This window comes from Brienomyrus brachyistius, chromosome 13 (assembly GCF_023856365.1).
Source record: "Brienomyrus brachyistius isolate T26 chromosome 13, BBRACH_0.4, whole genome shotgun sequence".
Classification (NCBI taxonomy): Eukaryota; Metazoa; Chordata; class Actinopteri; order Osteoglossiformes; family Mormyridae; genus Brienomyrus; species Brienomyrus brachyistius.
In genome coordinates, this window is record NC_064545.1 from 24,875,770 (window position 1) to 24,893,798 (window position 18,029).

The 18,029-nt window shown below is 45.4% G+C and overlaps 1 protein-coding gene across 4 annotated transcripts; it reads left to right on the forward strand.

Annotated features, from left to right (window-relative positions):
• The first annotated feature begins 4,036 nt into the window (after nucleotides 1-4,036).
• On the forward strand, nucleotides 4,037-17,616 carry e2f4 (E2F transcription factor 4). 4 transcript variants are annotated; one of them, XM_048972972.1, is made up of 11 exons: nucleotides 4,037-4,057; nucleotides 5,603-6,002; nucleotides 8,562-8,671; nucleotides 8,926-9,087; nucleotides 9,362-9,405; nucleotides 9,519-9,583; nucleotides 10,001-10,271; nucleotides 10,410-10,580; nucleotides 12,485-12,532; nucleotides 12,618-12,662; nucleotides 13,982-17,616. In XM_048972972.1, exons 2-11 carry the CDS (start codon nucleotides 5,847-5,849, stop codon nucleotides 14,095-14,097), a joined length of 1,188 nt encoding a protein of 395 aa, XP_048828929.1. In that variant the 5' UTR covers nucleotides 4,037-4,057; nucleotides 5,603-5,846; the 3' UTR covers nucleotides 14,098-17,616. The 4 variants fall into 4 exon arrangements, with proteins under 4 accessions (XP_048828929.1, XP_048828926.1, XP_048828927.1 ...); XM_048972969.1 differs by lacking the exon at nucleotides 4,037-4,057 and adding an exon at nucleotides 4,186-4,324; XM_048972970.1 differs by lacking the exon at nucleotides 4,037-4,057 and adding an exon at nucleotides 4,380-4,402.
• The last annotated feature ends 413 nt before the right edge of the window (nucleotides 17,617-18,029 follow it).

Genomic DNA, 18,029 nt, shown 5'->3' on the forward strand with positions numbered 1-18,029 from the left:
ATGGGAGCTGTTCCAAGGGAGCTGTTCCAGGCACATCCCACTTGGCAAATGCCCTGGGGCAGACCAAGGACACGCCGGAGGAATTGTATCTCCTTGCTGTTTTATTAATGTCATGAGATCCCCCTAAAAGACCTTGAGTCTGGGTGACCTGTTCGTTACCACTGCGACCCTCACCAGGAGAAGCAGTTATGGAGATGAAGATAATGACAGCAGCTCTTGCATCAATACATTGAAGAATTAAATTTTTTTACCACTAGGGGGAGACAATTTATCAGACATTTACCAGTAAATCTTAATGTAAATATTAATTATGTTAGCTTGTCATAATCAGATGAAATAATTATATGTAACTGAATATCAACATAGGTATTCCATTTCTGGAATATTTGTGGTGTAGAATATTTCACCAACAGAATTTCACGTGTGACGGTGTTATGGAGGGTGGTCCGGTGGGGCAGTGGTGATCCATTATCTCTGTGTGTGGAGTCTGCATGTTCTCACCTTGGCGTCATGGGGCTTCCTCTGGTTTCCCCCCACAGTCCAATAACATGTCCCTACATGTGAGTGAATGGTGTGTGAGTGTCTCCTGCGATGGGTTTGGACCCCATCCTGGGTTGTTCTCTGCCTCGTGCCCACTGGCTCCAGACCGTCCATGGATTGTCATGCAGAAATGATGCATTATTTAGGTGGGTCAGCAAGGATGTAGTTACAGTAATTGTCCGATTCTGATGGGTTTGGTAACGCTACACAAAAGCCTGTATAAAACAAGCTTCTGCCTGTTTGGAGCAGATAAATACAGTGATTCCAGATTTCCCCATCCTGTATTAATCCTCTTCATGCTGATTCACTGGAGCTGAAAGAACCGGTGGTGTAATTCACGTGGGGGGGGGGGGGGGGTGAGCATCCCCCCACCCTGCCTCCTCTCCCAGGGACCACCTGCAATGCGCAGGGGCTAAGCCACAGTTGCCCTTTTGTGTCTGAAACAATGTGCCCCCCCCCCCCCCCAACCCCGTACCCTCTCTGTCCTGGGAGCAGGTGGGAGGGGCACTGTGGGAGCCACTCATTGTGCATTCATGGCATATGTCTGTCACTCTGCAGTAAGCCAAAACGCCCCCCCATCCCCCCCAAGCACTGACCGCCCATTAATGAGACGAGCGTTAGGAATATAAGAGGCTCGTTCTTTAGTGACGGGGTTAAGCACATGTTGGGATGCGGCAGTGGGTGGTGCTTGTGGGTTGCGTGACCCAGCCAATGTCAGCCTGGGGGTGTCTCACCAAGGAAAACACCCCCGTCCTTCCATGTGACCTTCCACCATCTCCCATTTCTCCTTAAGAGGTGAAGGGGGGCTGCTCAGGTGCTGTGCAGTTCACACATCTAATTTCCTTCAATTTCACTTACGGAATGGTGGGAATATTAATATTACAGCCCTATTCAGAGGGGACTAGTTTTACCTGAGGCCATAATGTAGCCCAGCTGAAGCAATTGCCAAAGAGGTCCGTAATCTAAATGCATTCCGAATCTGGCAGGTGTGTAATCAGGGGCGCCGTAAAAGGAGGGGGGACTTAAGGTGATTCCAAATTTGTAAGATAACTGGATTGGTCTGGGTTGGGGGCCCAATATCATATGCTTTCATGGGGTCCAAAATTTCTAGCGGTGCCCCTTATCTGTAATTATTACAAGCCCTCAGTAAAAATTAAGGAGTGAATTATCTGATGCATTTCAGCGAATGCGGAATTATTTAAAATACTCGACGTTATAGCCCTGAATGATCATACCTAACAACACCCATGAGTAACGCACCACTGAGTACACTGCTCTGTAAGATACTCTATGGTTGGGATGGGAGAAAGTTCAGTTTTTGTGTTTCATGTTAAAGAGACAGGTCACCTAAAAATGACAATTCTGTTGTTATTTGATTTTTAGATGTGCTGACTCCGACGTTAATATCCGGACGGATTCGTTCTCTCTTTGCAACTTCTGGTGATCAGGACCGTCACTGATTCCAGAGGGAAACTCTTGTGCATTCAGCAGAAGATATATAAAGCACAGACTAATAGGGCTATACATGTAGTGCATGATGGATCGAGTGCAAAGACACGTAAGGTGCAAAGACAGAAAAAATACACAGGATACACAGGATGGAAACAGAATTTCCAGAAAAATATAATATTGGAATATTAAGGAAATAAAAACATATTTCAATAAATATTATCATTAATAATTACTATAAATAATTAAATTAAATTAAAATGCTGGTAATATTGTGTAAATTACAATTTCCCACAGGCCTTTTCTTCAGCCACCCCAGAGCTAAGCAGCGCTCTCAGTAAGGCGTTAAATTGAAGAAACTGAAGTGCAGTGAAACGCTGAGAGACGAGGCCACCTCTGCAGATCACTGTCTGCCGCTGACAGCTGCTCGTCCAGACTGGGGCCCAGCAGGAGCTGGCCGTTCCCAGTGGCACTGTAACCCCCCCGACCCCAGTGATGTACGACTGTGTGTGTGGGGGGGGCATCATCTGAGAGGAGTGACTGAGATGAAAGTACAAAATAATGAGATGGACACCCTGCCAAAAGTTGAATTTTAACCTGATTAGACACATAAGATTTTACTGGAATTTAAAGGAACAGCAAAATCGCTGCATTTAACTAACATCTCAAATCAATATACACCTTTCTTGTTAAATATAATCTAACTCAGTCTTGTAATTTTTACATAGATCGGTATTATTACAATTATTATTGTCCATCTTCCAACTGCTTATCCTGGACAGTGTTGCTGTGAGACCTGGAGTTTATCCCAGACCACAGAGGGCACAAGGCACGGGTGCGAAGACAAGCAGGCAGGCTAATTGGTGTCTCTGAGCTGCCTGCAGTGTGTGTGTATGTGGCTTTGGGCTGCCATCCCCTCCAGGGTGAGCCTGTACTGCCCCTCACCTCATCTTTAATAATGGCCAATGCATTTTTTTGTAAATATTTCTAATGTAGACCTAGTCATGCTTTCTCCTATAAAAAAACTGGCCTGTTGCCTCTTTCTTATGCATGAGGTATATTACAATTAAATGCAATTCTATGAGTTATGTCACATTTTGAGATATTTAATTTAGGCTTACTTAACGGCAATCTTATACCTTGGATCTCAAACTTTTGCTTAATAATAAAATGATATTTCATAAAGGCATTGCTCACGTCAATGACAATCACAGAATCAATCTGTACCTTGCAGAGGGGGATCGGGGTGTTCTGGAGCTGATAAGAGGACAATCTTGGTTGAAGGAAATCGAGGCTACTAAGCAAGGTCGGGGCCATTCTGCGATGCATTTATCAATTCCAATTCAAATCAGGAAATAAAACTGGAGTTGGAATTAAAATTTCCCTATAAAATTCAAATTCAATTCCAATTCTGTTCGCCATATTTTTTTCCAATCCTAACTCCAGTTCCATTTGCTGATTTGGACTGGAATTGATAAATGCGTTCCAGAATGGACCCAACTCCCTGCTTACTGAGTATCACTGGTTCCCAGACCTCTCGTGCTATTACCAGTTTTTTAATTTGTTTTATACAGTGCTGGTATTTACAAAACACTATAGGCAGAGGGATGCAGCTCCTTATTGCTAAGCCTTGAGATCAAGATTGCAGCCTTTGCAGCAAATATTGTCGTCTGAGAAGAATGTGAAACTTCTGTTAAAGATCATAACATATTGCTTCAATCAAATAATGCTTCATTTTACTTTGAGCCAGCAGACTGCAAACAGGAAACAGAGACCTGTGCTCTTCTGTTTTGTTCATGCAACACCAGATTTATCAGAATAACAAGTAAAACAACTGCCTTGTGTAATGGACTGCATCTGAAGTTTAACTGTCGCAAAAAATGTACAGGAAGTCTTCTGTTTTTCGATCACCAAGTAGGTTGAAAAAGCATCTAGAAGATTACCTAAGCATGCAAAGTGTCCTACCCCCCCCAGCAGACTCATGCTGTGTGTGAACTTTGACTTGACAACAGATAGTCGAGCAGCCCAGACAACAAAAGGCCAAGTACTACTTATCACCTCAGAAAACGTGAGTGGAGTACAACAGCAGCACTGAAAAGCTCAGCTCCATCATCTGGTATTCTATTTCCTACCATTCAGACAGTGCTACAGTGCTGTAATTCCAAACCACATAAAGGTCACTAAGTGGTTTAGTGGCCAACAGTCTGTGACCCATTCAGCTGAACTTCATAAACATCTGCTTCACTGAGTCTGCCTCTCTGCCAGCGCTCGTCACTATAAAGCCGCTGCGATCAAAAGGACAAACGTCATTGACTGCGCTTTAATCGTCGGAAAAGTAAATATTCTTTTTTAATCGTTCAAAAGATTAAACCGATTATGTTCGTTTTATGAAATTTTGAAAAGAAACAACTTGGTAATTAAAATTTTATTTATAGAGATCATTAAAAACTGGTCTAAAGACATTCAGTTTTATCAGTCAGGAAGGAATAGGCCTGTATTGGAGACAAACGTGTTCAGTGGTATCGCTCTTACATCTGATTTAGTTATAACTAACTTTGTTTGAAGACATTTGTGCAATTTCCTAAGTATTTTAACTTCCGAAACGGGAACGTCCTAAAATGACGCGTGTACCGTGTACAGATTTCGCTTTTAACGTTCTCTCCTTTCATTGGAATTGTACGAGAATCCCTTAGATGAGCTGGCAATTCATTGGTTGCGAAGCGACGGGTACAGCTCCCAGCGAATGGGAGGAGGACGGAAGGACGGAGGCCGTTTTACTTAAAGAGCAGCAGCGCGGAGCCCCTGTGTGGCGTGTACTAGTTATGCGCTTAACGTGGTCTCTGCTTGACAGTGTACGGTCCCTTAAGTTGATGAGCTGTAATTATGTATATTTTTTTCTGACAGGCAGGCTAACAAGTTATCCATTTGGCTATCTAGAGAATTTCATAATTTATTAAACGCCAATTCTCTAATTTCATAAATTAAGAACAATACTAGGGAATAATATCTAAACGTCAGTGTTATAATTTTAACACTTTTAACGCTTTATCGTATTTTAACCCGACCGAGTTAAGTGGTTTGATAATGAATAGATTGATACATTTTTGACATTTCGAAACAGAATTATTGTTACACATTGAAACTTCTGACAACGGCTAAATTTTCTTATATATTTTATTATCATCCATCTTCCGAAGGCTTATCCTGGTTATGGTCACGGCGACAGTATATTATTTTAGTTTTTCCTACGCTAAAGCTGAAAAGTATTCGTCTGTTCTGTGATGCAAGCAGCTTCGATTTTTTTTAAACGTGGTATAAATATTTTTTAGATCTTAATTTGTTAGCGGTTGAGGTGTTAAGATCAACATACATTATCCTTTGAACATTCATCGTTGACGAATACGGCAAACACTCGGCCACTTTATTGTGACGTTATTCCGTCCGTCAGATCACAAATATTATGTTCAGTTATAACGAAAAACATTTTCCATAACTAACGCCCGCTTGAAAATGCATCGTTCGTATCTCTCTATGCTGCGTCACTTTACAGACAGTCCCTGTGTTTCAAATACATCCCAGCATGCACTGTGTCCTTAACGGCTTCATACCATAGGACCTCATTGCCGGGTGGCTGCAGGCCGAAAGGATTCAGGAGGCAGGTAGCCGGACCGGACCGAACTCGCCCCATCTCCCTTATTCGACCGGACAGCCATACCGACTCCGGCACCGGACCGCGGCAGCCCGGGGGCTCCAGGCGGCTCAACGCCGGCGGCGGGGACCGCGTCTGTAAGGTCAGCAGCCAGGACTGCGTGCAGGGACAACAACGGACCGAGCAAGGCGGACCGGGCAGTGTGCTGATGGATGTGGACTTGGCCGGTACCGACCTGCGAGCCATGGCCGAGTCTCTGCAGCCTCAAACTCCCAGCCGCCACGAGAAGAGCCTGGGGCTGCTCACCACCAAGTTCGTTACTTTGCTTCAGGAGGCGAAGGACGGAGTTCTCGACCTGAAAATAGTAAGCGTGTGATATTAGCAGTTTTATACGTGCGAACACATTCTGAATCCGGATGCTTTGAAAGTTCACTGTCTGTATGTCCTTATACGCCTGGGATTCGGTTCGGAACAAGTAGGTACCGCGTATATACTGCTGATCGTAGTCCAGTTATTGCTTGTAAAGTTGGAATGTTTTGGTTCATATTTTTGTCACGTATCCCCCGCTGGGACCCACATTTTCATCCCAAATGAGCTTGACTCATTTTCGCGGAGGTCAGATGGGCGAGTGAGTCACTTATGCGAGTTGACGGTCCCGATCAGCGCGGTCGCCTGTGACAGGTCTGATCCCGGGATGCCCTCAGGACTGCGGCCGCTTGCCTCTGCGCAGCCCATCCAGCTTACACCACTATAAGCGATGCTTTTAAAGTGCCGTGTAACTGCTAGGGGGGCGTTTGCAGGATGCATTTGTCGACGGTGGCAACGCTAAGCCCTTTGAAAGACTAAAACCCGTGTTAGCGGACCGTTGTTGTCCAGGACTGTTTGAATGGGGATTTCCATTGATTTCGGTTTTGGGAAGGATTAGCCATGCCAATGAACTTATTTAAAGTCTGTGTTTTGGCAGTTATCTCACACCTTCATGGTTGCCCCCCCCATTGTTTTACCTTTGATTTTTGAATGTGTTATCATTCTAATGAGCTAAGGCTTTGCTTCTCAGAAAAGTCAAATCCCAGGTTTTCATTTCGCTTTCCAAGCACTGGGCTGTCTTCAGGAATAAATGGCAATAAACCAGAAGCTTTTGTTAAACATTATGCTGTGATAAGACCTACTGCCCTGCCCTGCCCTGCCAGTCCTGCCCCTTTTTGCACTTGCATTGGCCACCCATTCCCAGTCCTGCAGCTTTCCATCAGGCACCCCATGTCCCACCGCCTGTGGTGTCCTCTGAGTTCTTAGCTTGATTTTGTGCTGCAGTGAGTTCTGTGGTGTTATTGGGCTATATTGTTTTAATTGGAAGCCTTGCGTCCATCTGTTAGGCTCCAGTGAAATGTTTTTACCGCTTTTTATTGACCCAGGTGACCTTGTCTGTAACGTTCCTGACCGCGACTATTGCAGTGATGATGATTTCGTTTGTTGCAGTGCCGCCCCTGCACCTCGGCAGCTCAGTGCTCTGTCATCCTGCTCTCTGCTCTGCCCGCCATGATAAGGCCTCCACTACCAAACCTGACCCACTTGTCACTAATGATTAACCCCCCCTCCTAGCTGCCCCTTCATGGGAAACCCTCCCTAACGCGTTTGATGTCTGTTGCTGTGTCTTGAGACGGCCGTGTCAGAGGTCACGTCTGAGTCTGCCTGATGTTCTCCCTTTGAGATGGATCTGAACCCGGCATATGCACTGCGTGTTTGTCTGTGGAGACGAACCCATGGCAGCTGGTGAGACTGGCGAGAGGCCTGTGCACCTCTAAGTAACTTTCTCAAAGCTTTGTGCACAGTTTAGATACTATTTTACTAATCGTGTGAAATATACCAAGTCATCTTATATAGGGAGTCTCTTCATGAGAGACTCGACTATAGAGTCCTGGGGAATTTCTGAGGGGATGCATTTCTTATGAGCGGCGTTACGCAGAGATTGTCAGTAAGCCTTGCGGCGTTTCCCCGCGCAAAAAGATACGCAGCGGTTGGTGCAAAACCTCCCTCAGCCGCACACAAAGTGAGCATTGAAGCGTCACGCTGCTCTCCGCGGGAGCCGCGACCCGCGTGTGTGAGAGCGAGGGAACGGGAGGCGCCGCCACAGAGACCCTTTGCTGTTATGAACGTTTATCATGCCGCGACAGCAAACGGAATTGAACTTGAGTTATTGGAGTAGATAGTGACGGAGATTGATGGAGGGACTTTCCCATCTGCTGCTACTGGGCTTCTCATTGTCTCTGCTGGTAAGACATGGACTTCCCGCCCTGCCACTGTGTTTAGGGTCAGCCGGGGTGGGTCGCGTGGGCCATGCCGGCCGTACTCTTACGTCTCCTTCATGGGACGGTTTAGCAGGCATTTTCTTGGAGCCCATCTGGCTCTCTTCTGCCAGGTTGCCTCAGCAGGCCTCATGCTAACGGGCTTGTAGGGGCTGAGGGAGGGGGGGGCTTTAGCTGACAGCTGGCATGTTTTTTTTGTTTTTTTTTTTGCCCCCACCCCTCAAGCCTCCCTGTCTCACACAGATACAGGAATGCGAGGCTTTGCCACACAGGCTCATTAATGTCCTCTAGAAGTTACTCTAGGCTGTGGAAATGCAAGGACAGCGTCCGATAAGATTATCTAGTTTATCGTCACCTGAGTGTGCTTGCTGAGTAGGGGCCTGCTCAGCAGGTCTCTCTCAGCCTACTGGTGTGTATATATGTATTTTTGACGTTTTTTGACGTATTTTATGACATTTTGACGTTTTCCAAGTTTCTACTAAATTAAAACTATGGTGCACTTTGAATAAAAAAAAAAAAAAAATTCCATCCTGTCTCGCTAGGAATATTTTGAGGCCGTCATGGTGCCTGGGTTCGCTAACAGCAGGCGTGATGCGTGTGTGATCCTGTGCATCTCTCAGGCTGCAGACACTCTGGCTGTCAGACAGAAGAGGCGCATATATGACATCACAAACGTGCTGGAAGGTATCGGTCTCATCGAGAAGAAATCCAAGAACAGCATTCAGTGGAAGTGAGTCCCGGGCTGCTCCGACGTGTAGAGCTTCACTGAAGCATGCGGATGATTAAGTTGGATGATTAAACTACTACTACTAGTAATAGTTAGTAGTAGTAGTAGTAGTAGTAGTAGTAGTAGTAGTAGTAGTACAGCGTTATTGACATCTCAACCATATACATTAAAGTAGCTGGTGTAGAGTGGAAACTATCATGTTTTGCCCCCGTGAATGTGTGTGCAGCATGTAATCTGCTTGGGGCTGCATGATGCAGGGGTGTGGGTCCTGGCTGCAACACACGGGAGATCACCGACAAGCTGATCGACCTGAAGGCGGAGCTGGAGGATCTCGACCGGCGGGAACTCGAGCTGGACCAGCAGAGGGTCTGGGTGCAGCAGAGCATCAAGAACGTGACAGACGACACGCAGAACAGCAGATATCCTTCACTGCCTCGTCCTCCACAGGGCTGCAGGGGAACAGAGCTCATCTTCTACCCGGAATGCGATTGACGAGTCGTGTAAGAAGTGCATGCAAGGTGAAGATTGTTTGAGAGGCAATAAATCTAGGGCTCCTGGCTTGAATAAAGAGGTTCTTCTAGAACAGTTCTTCTTGGCCCTGCTTCATGCCAGGCTGGAGTAGACCTTGGGCCGGCCTTGTTGGAATGGGATGCCACAGAATTGCACAACATTTGACCCTTAACTCAGACACACGCAGGCATATGTTACCCACGATGACATCTGCGGCTGTTTTAAAGGTACGCTCCCTCTTCAGGGCTGAGTGCTCATGCGCAGCTGATGGTCTAAGCGTGCTTGACCTGAATCTCTCTCTCTCTCTCTCTCTCTCTCTGTCTTGCGCGTGTGTGCCCAGGTGACACACTCTTGGCCATTCGTGCACCCCCAGGAACACAGCTGGAGGTGCCCATACCAGAGGCTGTAAGTGCGTTTGTACATCCTGGTCTTATCAACCATGAAGCCTTTTTTTATATAAAAAAAAAAAAATCTCTGCTTTTCAACTCAGAACCCAGAGACCCCCAATAAGTCCATACTTTTGCTCCCTCCCAGTTCCGGACAGACCTGTAGCAGGTGTGTGGTCGTTCCTTATTGGATGTAAGTGGGAGGGGGCAATAATGTGGACTTTCTGGGGGTCCCTGAGGGCTGGGTTGTGAAACACTGTTTTAAATTGCACTTTCCCCCTACCCTTTTAATTATTCCAGCAATAATGTCCCATATTATATGTGACTCACACATAGATATTTCCTTCACTACTGCCCCCATGTGGTGTGTTTTGCTCATAGCCTATGCTCTCCCCCCTGTTTTGCTGTCTAAACGCTGCCTCTTGTCCTTCTGTAGGTGATGAATGGACAGAAGAAGTACCAGATCCACTTAAAGAGCACATCTGGCCCCATCGAGGTCTTACTGGTCAACAAGGACACATCAGGCTCAGCTCCTGTGGTCCTGCCCGTCCCGCCTCCTGAGGAGATGTTCCAGAGTCTTCCGACTATAGCCACGCCAAAGCCGGCTACCCAGCCTGGGACACAGCAAGCTACGACCCCCCCCAGCAGCCACAGCCCAACCACAGCCTCTCCTGCATCAACGGTCCCCCCCGCCATGCCCGTCTCGGGTATGAATTCGGCAGGCCTGGGTTGGGATGCAGTTGCACATTTTTTACCAACAGACATAATTAATGAGAATGTGTCAGTGTCTCACCAGACATTTCATTTCAGTCAGAGTGAGCGCAGTTCTCTCTCCCTTGTGACAGAACCTTCCGGAAACAGCACTTCCCTGGATCCAGCTCCTGAAGTCACAGTAATGGATCAGACCCAGTCACTGGAGACGCAGCCCTTGCAGTCATCCGCCTCTCTGGACAATGGTTCGTCCATCTCGGCGTCCGCGGAGGTTTTCGAGCCCATCAAGTCTGACCCGTCGGAGTGTGAGTTTCTCTGCCGCGCTTCATCCCACGGAACAGTTGGATACGTCCAGCCCGTTACCCTTCCGCCTGTAGAGTGTAGGGGATCTCCGCGGCTTTCGCTGTACATTAGGAAGCTATTTTGAATATAAACTGTCGATTTGCACCACTGAAGCACTGTAAATTTCACCAGTCACGGGGGGGTAGATACAGGGCTGTGGTTAAAGTACAGCGTGAGTCTGGCGTTATCTGTGGCTGTGGTAAAACCTGCACATCTGTTTTATGAGCGAGCTGTTGTAGAGCTGATACTGAACTGTAGGCAGCAAAGAAGTGTGTGTGTGTGTGTGTGTGTGTGTGTGTGTGTGTGTGTGTGTTGGCTTAGAGTGCATTGTGACTCCCCGGGTCTGCATCTAGGACAGCTCACGGTATGCAATGAGTGTACTGTCGGTATCGGTTTCGTCCCCCCCAGAGAGGCTGATGACTGTGCATTTGTGTACGCCGAGATGCTTGTTCACGATTCCGCTACCGTCTAGGCCACACAGATGTGTGAAACATCTTCCTGCATAATTGCATAATTAGTCACTCTTCTGCTACTCTTGCATCCGCATTGCAAGAATGCCGACCGCTGAATTAAAATGCAGGAATGCCCCATTCGGCTCTTCATTTTCTGTATTGAATAAACTGATAGAATAAGGGGGCTGGCTGCATGTGTAAGTTTGGGCAACGGAGGTTCTGTGCGCGTGAGGGAGATGGAGGCAGGTAAGACAGCGCCCCCATCTGCTGGGAGGTCTCTCCAACAGTCTGCCTGCCTTGTCCCACGGGGATCTGCAGCCGGGTGCTGAACTCACACCTGGGCAGGAAAGTGGGTTGTGTGGCTAAAAAAGAAAGAAACGGATCCCTGCAATAATGAATGGGAAGTTACAGCACTGCTAGTTTGGCCATAACTGTACTATGCTGGATACCAAGCGCTGAGTTGAAGAAATGTCAGTATATATATTCTTTTTTACCCAATTAGTTTGTATCAGAAGTAAGTTAATTTAACTGTTCATTTTAAGTAAGCGTTCTGTAAAGTTAATTTAGTACTTGCTTTTTACATGTTTTTTGTTAAATTTAAATGCTTAAATGTAAAGAAATGGTTTTGAATGCCTGTCAGAGTGACACACTGGGTTTGGTGAGTGTATTTGTTCCCTTAATTTGCTTGTGTGTGTGTCTGTGTCTGTCTCTTACCAGATCTTGCATGTTTGGTTTAACATCATTTGAAACTCAACACAGGAAGGCAGAATCCCATCTACTTAGGATTATTCAAGGCTACTTTACTTGTTTTCTGTGAGGGTAGTAAGTAGAAGGGGCAATTAAACATGCTCACCTATTAATTTATAGCTTTTGAAACAAATTCTATTTAAAACATTTTTAAACACTGGGCATTGCTGGGATTGGCCGTTGGCTTTTTGGTTGAATTCACAGGTCTATCTCAGAAACATTTGGTCCTCCTGAATCATGTCATTTTTCTCTGGGAATGTGACTGCCACCTGTTAGAGCAGAACAGATGCACTTGTGGCATACAGTCGATTGCTGGGTGAGCTACTCTGTGGCTGTTTGTCCCCTGACTCTCTTGGAGACGTGTTTGATTTCTCAGCGTAAGATGTATTAAGGCATGAAGGTACGTCGGTGTGCTCGGGGCTAAGGGACCCTGTCTGTGATTCTCCAGGATCTCTCAGTCTTTCATTTCTGCTGTCTCTCTCTCTCTGCCATTTTTTCTTTTTGAAATGTAGCATGTCAGCTGTTTGGTATTCGGTAGGGGGGCACAAGCAGCCCTTGTTTTTGCCAAGGCTTTGCCCACTTGAAGGTGTCTCTCTCTCCATGCTTGGATTAGCAAACGCTCTATTGCTGTGCCTGAGATATATTTCCACTTGCCTTCTCTCTCCTAGTGCTGGATTTCCCGAAAGAGCTCTCGGAGATGTTTGACCCCACGAAAGGTAGGTGTCCGTTAAAGCGGATGACGGCCAGGTGTCTGACTCTCGCAGCCGCAGCTGACTTTGTCCGCTCTCTCCCTCTCCACAGAGATAATGAGTGCTGATCTTCTGGAGGAGCTCATGGCTTCAGAAGGTGAGGAACCAGACTTTGTTCTCGCTGGGCTCATTACAGTCCAAAGCCTGTACAGGAAGTTCTGACCTCTTTTCCCCCCGCACTGTCTTTTATGCTTTAGAATAACATTAACAGACAACATATTAGCACAAACCACATGCCATCTAATATGTTATATAAATGTGTATATGTACGTACACACACACACACACACACACACACACACACACACACACACACACACACACACACAGACGTGCATACGCATTCATTCAATTACATTCATAGATAAATAAAATGAATACTAAAGAGTAATAGTCTATCATCTCTAAGTAGAAATCCTTCATGATCTAATTCCTTCACTGTATGATTACAGGCAAATATCTCGTGTGAGTTAAACAGGAAAAATTAGTTCTCCCAGGCCTGCAGAGGTCCACTTGTCCTTATACCTTCTCAGACATGCCTGTGAGGTTCTGCTCATTTTTACTCATGAGTCCATTGTTATTTCACTGTAGGGGTTAAGTAAATGTGACACCCCCAGTGTGGTTACATTTGTGTGTATCTCATAAATTTGTCTACAATTTAAATTCTTCAGTCTATTATTGAAATACTCCTTTGTATTTGTAAGTGTGTGTGTGTATCCATCTGCCGGGGGGGGGGGCAGTGTAATTGCATTGCCGAGTGCCTTTTAATTGGATCATTGAAGTTTCCCTTAGAAGAGGGTTGGTGGCACAGTGGTGAGCACTGTTGCCTCACACCTGTGGGACTGGGGTTCGAGTCTCCATCCGTGTTCCATGTGTGCGGAGTTTGCATGTTCTCCCCGTGTCATCGTGGGGTTTCCTCCGGACACTCTGGTTTCACCCCACCAGGCCAAATAGATGCTGAAGTTAATTGGTACTGCCCATTGGTGTGCTTGTGTGAGTGAGTGGTGAGTGAGTGTGCCCTGTGATGGGTTGGCTCCCCGTCCTGGGTCGTTCTTTGCCTGTAGTTTCCGGGATTGGCTCTGGACCTGCCATGACCCTCAGTAGGATAAGAGGTTTCTCAAAATAGATGGATGAATGGATGGATGGAAGTTTCCCTCAGACCTAAGAACCTTTTGAGAACTGTCTCATAATTATGCCCTGTTTTACAGGGTATATGTATGTTTTACAGGGTATATGTATGTTTTACAGGGTATAATCGTGTCGCCTTGGCTCTGCATCTGCAGTGTGACATAAACATAATTGCAGGTCTCTGAAGTAAAATGTTGTGTTTATTGGTGCCTTAATGAGGTTGTGTCCACAGGTTGACTCCTCTCTCGCTCTCTCCCACTCTCCCACCCCCCCACCCCGCCTCTGCAGTCTTCTCACCGTTGCTTCGCCTTTCCCCACCGCCGGGCGACCACGATTACATCTACAACCTCGATGAAAGCGAAGGTCTCTGTGACCTTTTCGACGTCCCCGTTCTGAACCTCTGATCACGAACTCGGCCAGGGGGGCATTTGTGAATAAGGATTTAACCAAAAGTAAAGAGGATAATATTTTTGACCTTTTTTTTTTTTTTTGAGGAACAAAGGAAGAATTAATCTATTTTTGGATTCCTGTTGTATTATAAGCTGATCTAATGAACGGACATTTTTTTGTGTTTAGTTATTTTGCAGTTTATTATTTTTCTTCCCTTTAAGACCCATCAACTCAAACAGGAAGGCCTGGTATCCGAGATCCTGCCCACAGACACTCCTGGGACACAAAGTGAATTACTTCCAGCTGCCAAGCTGTAAATATGAGAGCGAGGCCCCTGCATGACCAAGATGCCTTTTGTAATCAGTCACGACCATATTTAAGGAAGGAACTGGGTTGAACGACGGCGGACATGATTTGCGACTTTTAAGGAGCTTTTAACACGCAGACTTATTGGAGTGAGTTGGCATAAGGAAGCGAGAGGCCAGAGCCTGCTGGAGTTTAAAGGAAGCGGAGGGGAATGGAGAAGGCGAACCTGACAGAGCTGTGTGAGCTGCAGCGGCATCGGCGGCAGCAGCCAAGCTGCAATTCTGAGTCTCTCCAGGAGGGGTCACCAGAGCGCAGCCAGTGTAGCTGGCGGCTGCTGGCAGACCGGCACCAGCAGCTCGTCACCTGTCTCTGTAGCATTTTTTTCTCCCCCCCCCTCCCCCCCAACCAATGATGTCACACCGTACCGTATGTACCACAGCTCCGCCCCAGATATCCATTTATTCATGTAGCTTCTTGAGACACAAAGTTTTATTAAACTGCCACATTACAAGGACCATGGTCTGTAGAAATAGGAAGGAGATATTTAGTTTATATATACATGCATAAATATATATTTTGAATAGGGTTGGGTGAGGGTATATCCTGTGTGCACTGGAGCAAAAAGCATGAAGTGGCGATTGTAAAAAAATATGGAACAACAATGTCACTATATATCTCTCTGTTTCTGCAGTCATGTATGCAGAATGGAACCGTAATGAGGCTGTACCTGTGAACAGATTTACGTACTTTGGCTTTTCCATAGTTCTGTATTGCAGGCCAAATTTAATAGCATTGGAGTTTCTTCCCCGGAAATCACTGACCTTATTCCTCTTTCTCCAGGGCTGAGTAGTAGGTGAGTGTGAAAGGGCTCTCGGCTACAACGATGACTAGTCCTATATCATAGACCACGGTCCAGAATACTGCTACTACACTCTCCTGCATGTCATCGTATACACACAAATGATCAGAGCTCTACAGTGCTCATATTTTGCTCCATTTTTTCCCCACTTATTTGGAGTCGAAATTGAGAGAATTCTGGAATTTTGGAATAAAATAATATAATATAGCATTTGCTGCAGTCCCATGTTTTTTGGCCATCCCTAAGGTGCCCGGATGGTTAGACCTCTAGGTTTTACTGCAAACCGGAGCAAAGTACAGGCAGTGTGCAGCCCTGTGTTTTTGCGGAGAGAGACACTGGCTGATTGATACGAGGTGCCCTCGAACTCAGGTAATGTCTTCTCTAGACACTTTGGCTGTAACTGCATGTACAGTGCATTTCCTCCAGTGAAAGAAAGTACAGTCATATTTACACACTGGCTGAAAGCAGGCTATGCTGACATCACGTGGATGATGTCATAAACCAGTAAGCTATTACAATACTGTCAGATTTTTTTTTCCTGTCTATACAATAGAAAGAGTGCAGACATGCAGTAAATACTTTGCACTTGTGCCTTTGCCATATATTCCCATTTTACTGCCTCAGAAAATAAACCTTGCATACTGCAGTTTTACAGCTACCCAGTTCTACTGCTCCTGTAGTAATGACATGCATCTTCAGATTTCTGTTCCTGATTCTTCTCCGTTTATGATGTGGCTGTTAGCGGAGCTCTGGAGTTCCAGCCACCTCTACTCACTCTTCTGTTTTCCCCCCAAAGAATAACTGGCTTCTGTAACACATATAAAAGGACTCTATTGTGCAGTGTGCTAAATGTGGTTGAAGGTAATCAGAATCCTGCACGTCCTTCATATTCTTACCTTCTGTATTCCTGTTATTCTTAGCACATCAGGCTTTTGTCACAGTAACGCTGTTTTCGGGGGGGGGGATGTGTATAGGGATGTGTGCGCTTGCAACATATGGTACAGCAGTCTTGTGGGATGTCAGCTCCGGAAGGTTGTCATGCTCAGCTTGGATGCACAGACCAGCCTGCGCCCTCAGTTCTCTTGCTTTTCAGGTTCCCGTCCGATGTCTCGCTTTAATGTGAGAGGAGGGGCTGCAGTGCATTCTTTTACTTCTTAAGGACTGGGGGGGGGCCTTGACATGCCAGCCAGTACCTCTGCAGCTGGGTCTAACGAAAGTTCTGCGCAGCATTCATCCTTAACTTTCATCTCTGGAGACTTTGTCTCGGAACAACTTTCACAACTGCGTAAAAATGTTTACGCGCCAGGACAGCATCACTGTGCTTGCTTTCCTTGTAGGAAGTATCTTGTAAATCAGTGTATTTCATTTGTATTTTTTGTTTGCTTGCTGTTTACCTTGTTTTGTCGCGTTACTTAGACATACCCATGTGTATTGAACTGAGAATCAGCATAGCGATACACGTTCCTGATTGACACACAAACCTTTTCATAAGGTTGCCTGGACGCACTGTCGCTATGAGGGAGGCCTTTGGACACAGCTCAGGGGTTCAGTACGGCTCGGGAGTGACTCTCTACTCAGTGTTGAGTTTAACTGCCACTTGCATCAGGTAATTTTGGGTCGTTCCTCTTTTAAAAAAAATCAGCGTAACGTTACTTCTGTGTTTTCCCTCATTGTTTGCCATTCAAGTTTCTCTTTAACTACCAGGTTTTACAACACAAGTGTTGCTTGTTCCATTGACTTTGTTTTTGCCTTCTGTGCGCGAGAGCAATTTGTATGAATGCTTTTTAAAGTTGTCATAGAACAGGCGAAAACTCCGGCTGTACTTCTGTTGGTGCCTGAGGATCACAGCAGCCCTTTCCTGTGTGTCGTGGTTTCATAAATTCTCAGTCTCTTGGTGACTGACCAGATACTCCTGTATTAACCCAGATATGTTTTTAAGGTTCTGAGTCGCATTTTTAATGCGTTCTTCACAGGGCAGTGATGCATTTCCTTCTTGTTCATACTATTCAAAGAGCCTCTTCTGTTTTATACAAGTAAACATTTATTTTTATATTTGTCATATAAAACAAATGTTTCGATAGTTGTTATATACAGTTTGAAATTGTATTGATTCAGTTGTCTGTATTGAACCAAGTCATCTCAACAGCACTTTACATCAGTACACCCGGTAAAACAGTTGCATCTCCCAAAATCGTTGGAAGGTGTTGGATATGTCCCTGAAACATTCATATTCCAGGGAAGTATTTCTGTATTTTTCTAAACTTACAATGTTTTTAGAACCTTTGAATGAAAAGTATGTAACAGACAGTTGTAGTTATCCCTCTTCCCCAAAAGAAAACAAAATAAAGATTTTTATATGTTTTCCTAAGTTGTCGCTTCTGTTATTTTTCATATACATTTTTTGACTTTCGTTGGAATTTTGGTATAACAAAACTGTCAGGCCTAACCAGTAGATTCAATTGTTCAACTACAAAAGCAACACATCTACTATTTCCAACCCAAACCAAGAAATCATTTACCAGAGTTCAAAACGTGTGTAATAATTTTACATTTTAGAGTAATCTGCAGTTCAAACTTAAATTATCGGCGTGATAAGTAATTACGGCGTGCTGCTTTACTTTTAATGTTTAATAAACACTCATCCACGCCGTATCAATTCCTATAAAGCAGAACAAATGACAGGCGTGTGATTGGTGCGCCTCTGTTGCCTTCTCATTTCACTTCATTTTAATTAAAAATAAAACAAGAACATTGAAAAAAGGAAACAGACCGTAATTTCAG

Bases quoted from the DNA above. Each gene is read 5' to 3' on its own strand.
- e2f4 (XM_048972972.1), top strand. From the start codon at position 5,847: ATGGATGTGGACTTGGCCGGTACCGACCTGCGAGCCATGGCCGAGTCT. The intron at 10,272-10,409 runs GTATGAATTCGG...CCCTTGTGACAG, and splicing joins CCCCGCCATGCCCGTCTCGG to AACCTTCCGGAAACAGCACT. The intron at 12,533-12,617 runs GTAGGTGTCCGT...CCCTCTCCACAG, and splicing joins GATGTTTGACCCCACGAAAG to AGATAATGAGTGCTGATCTT.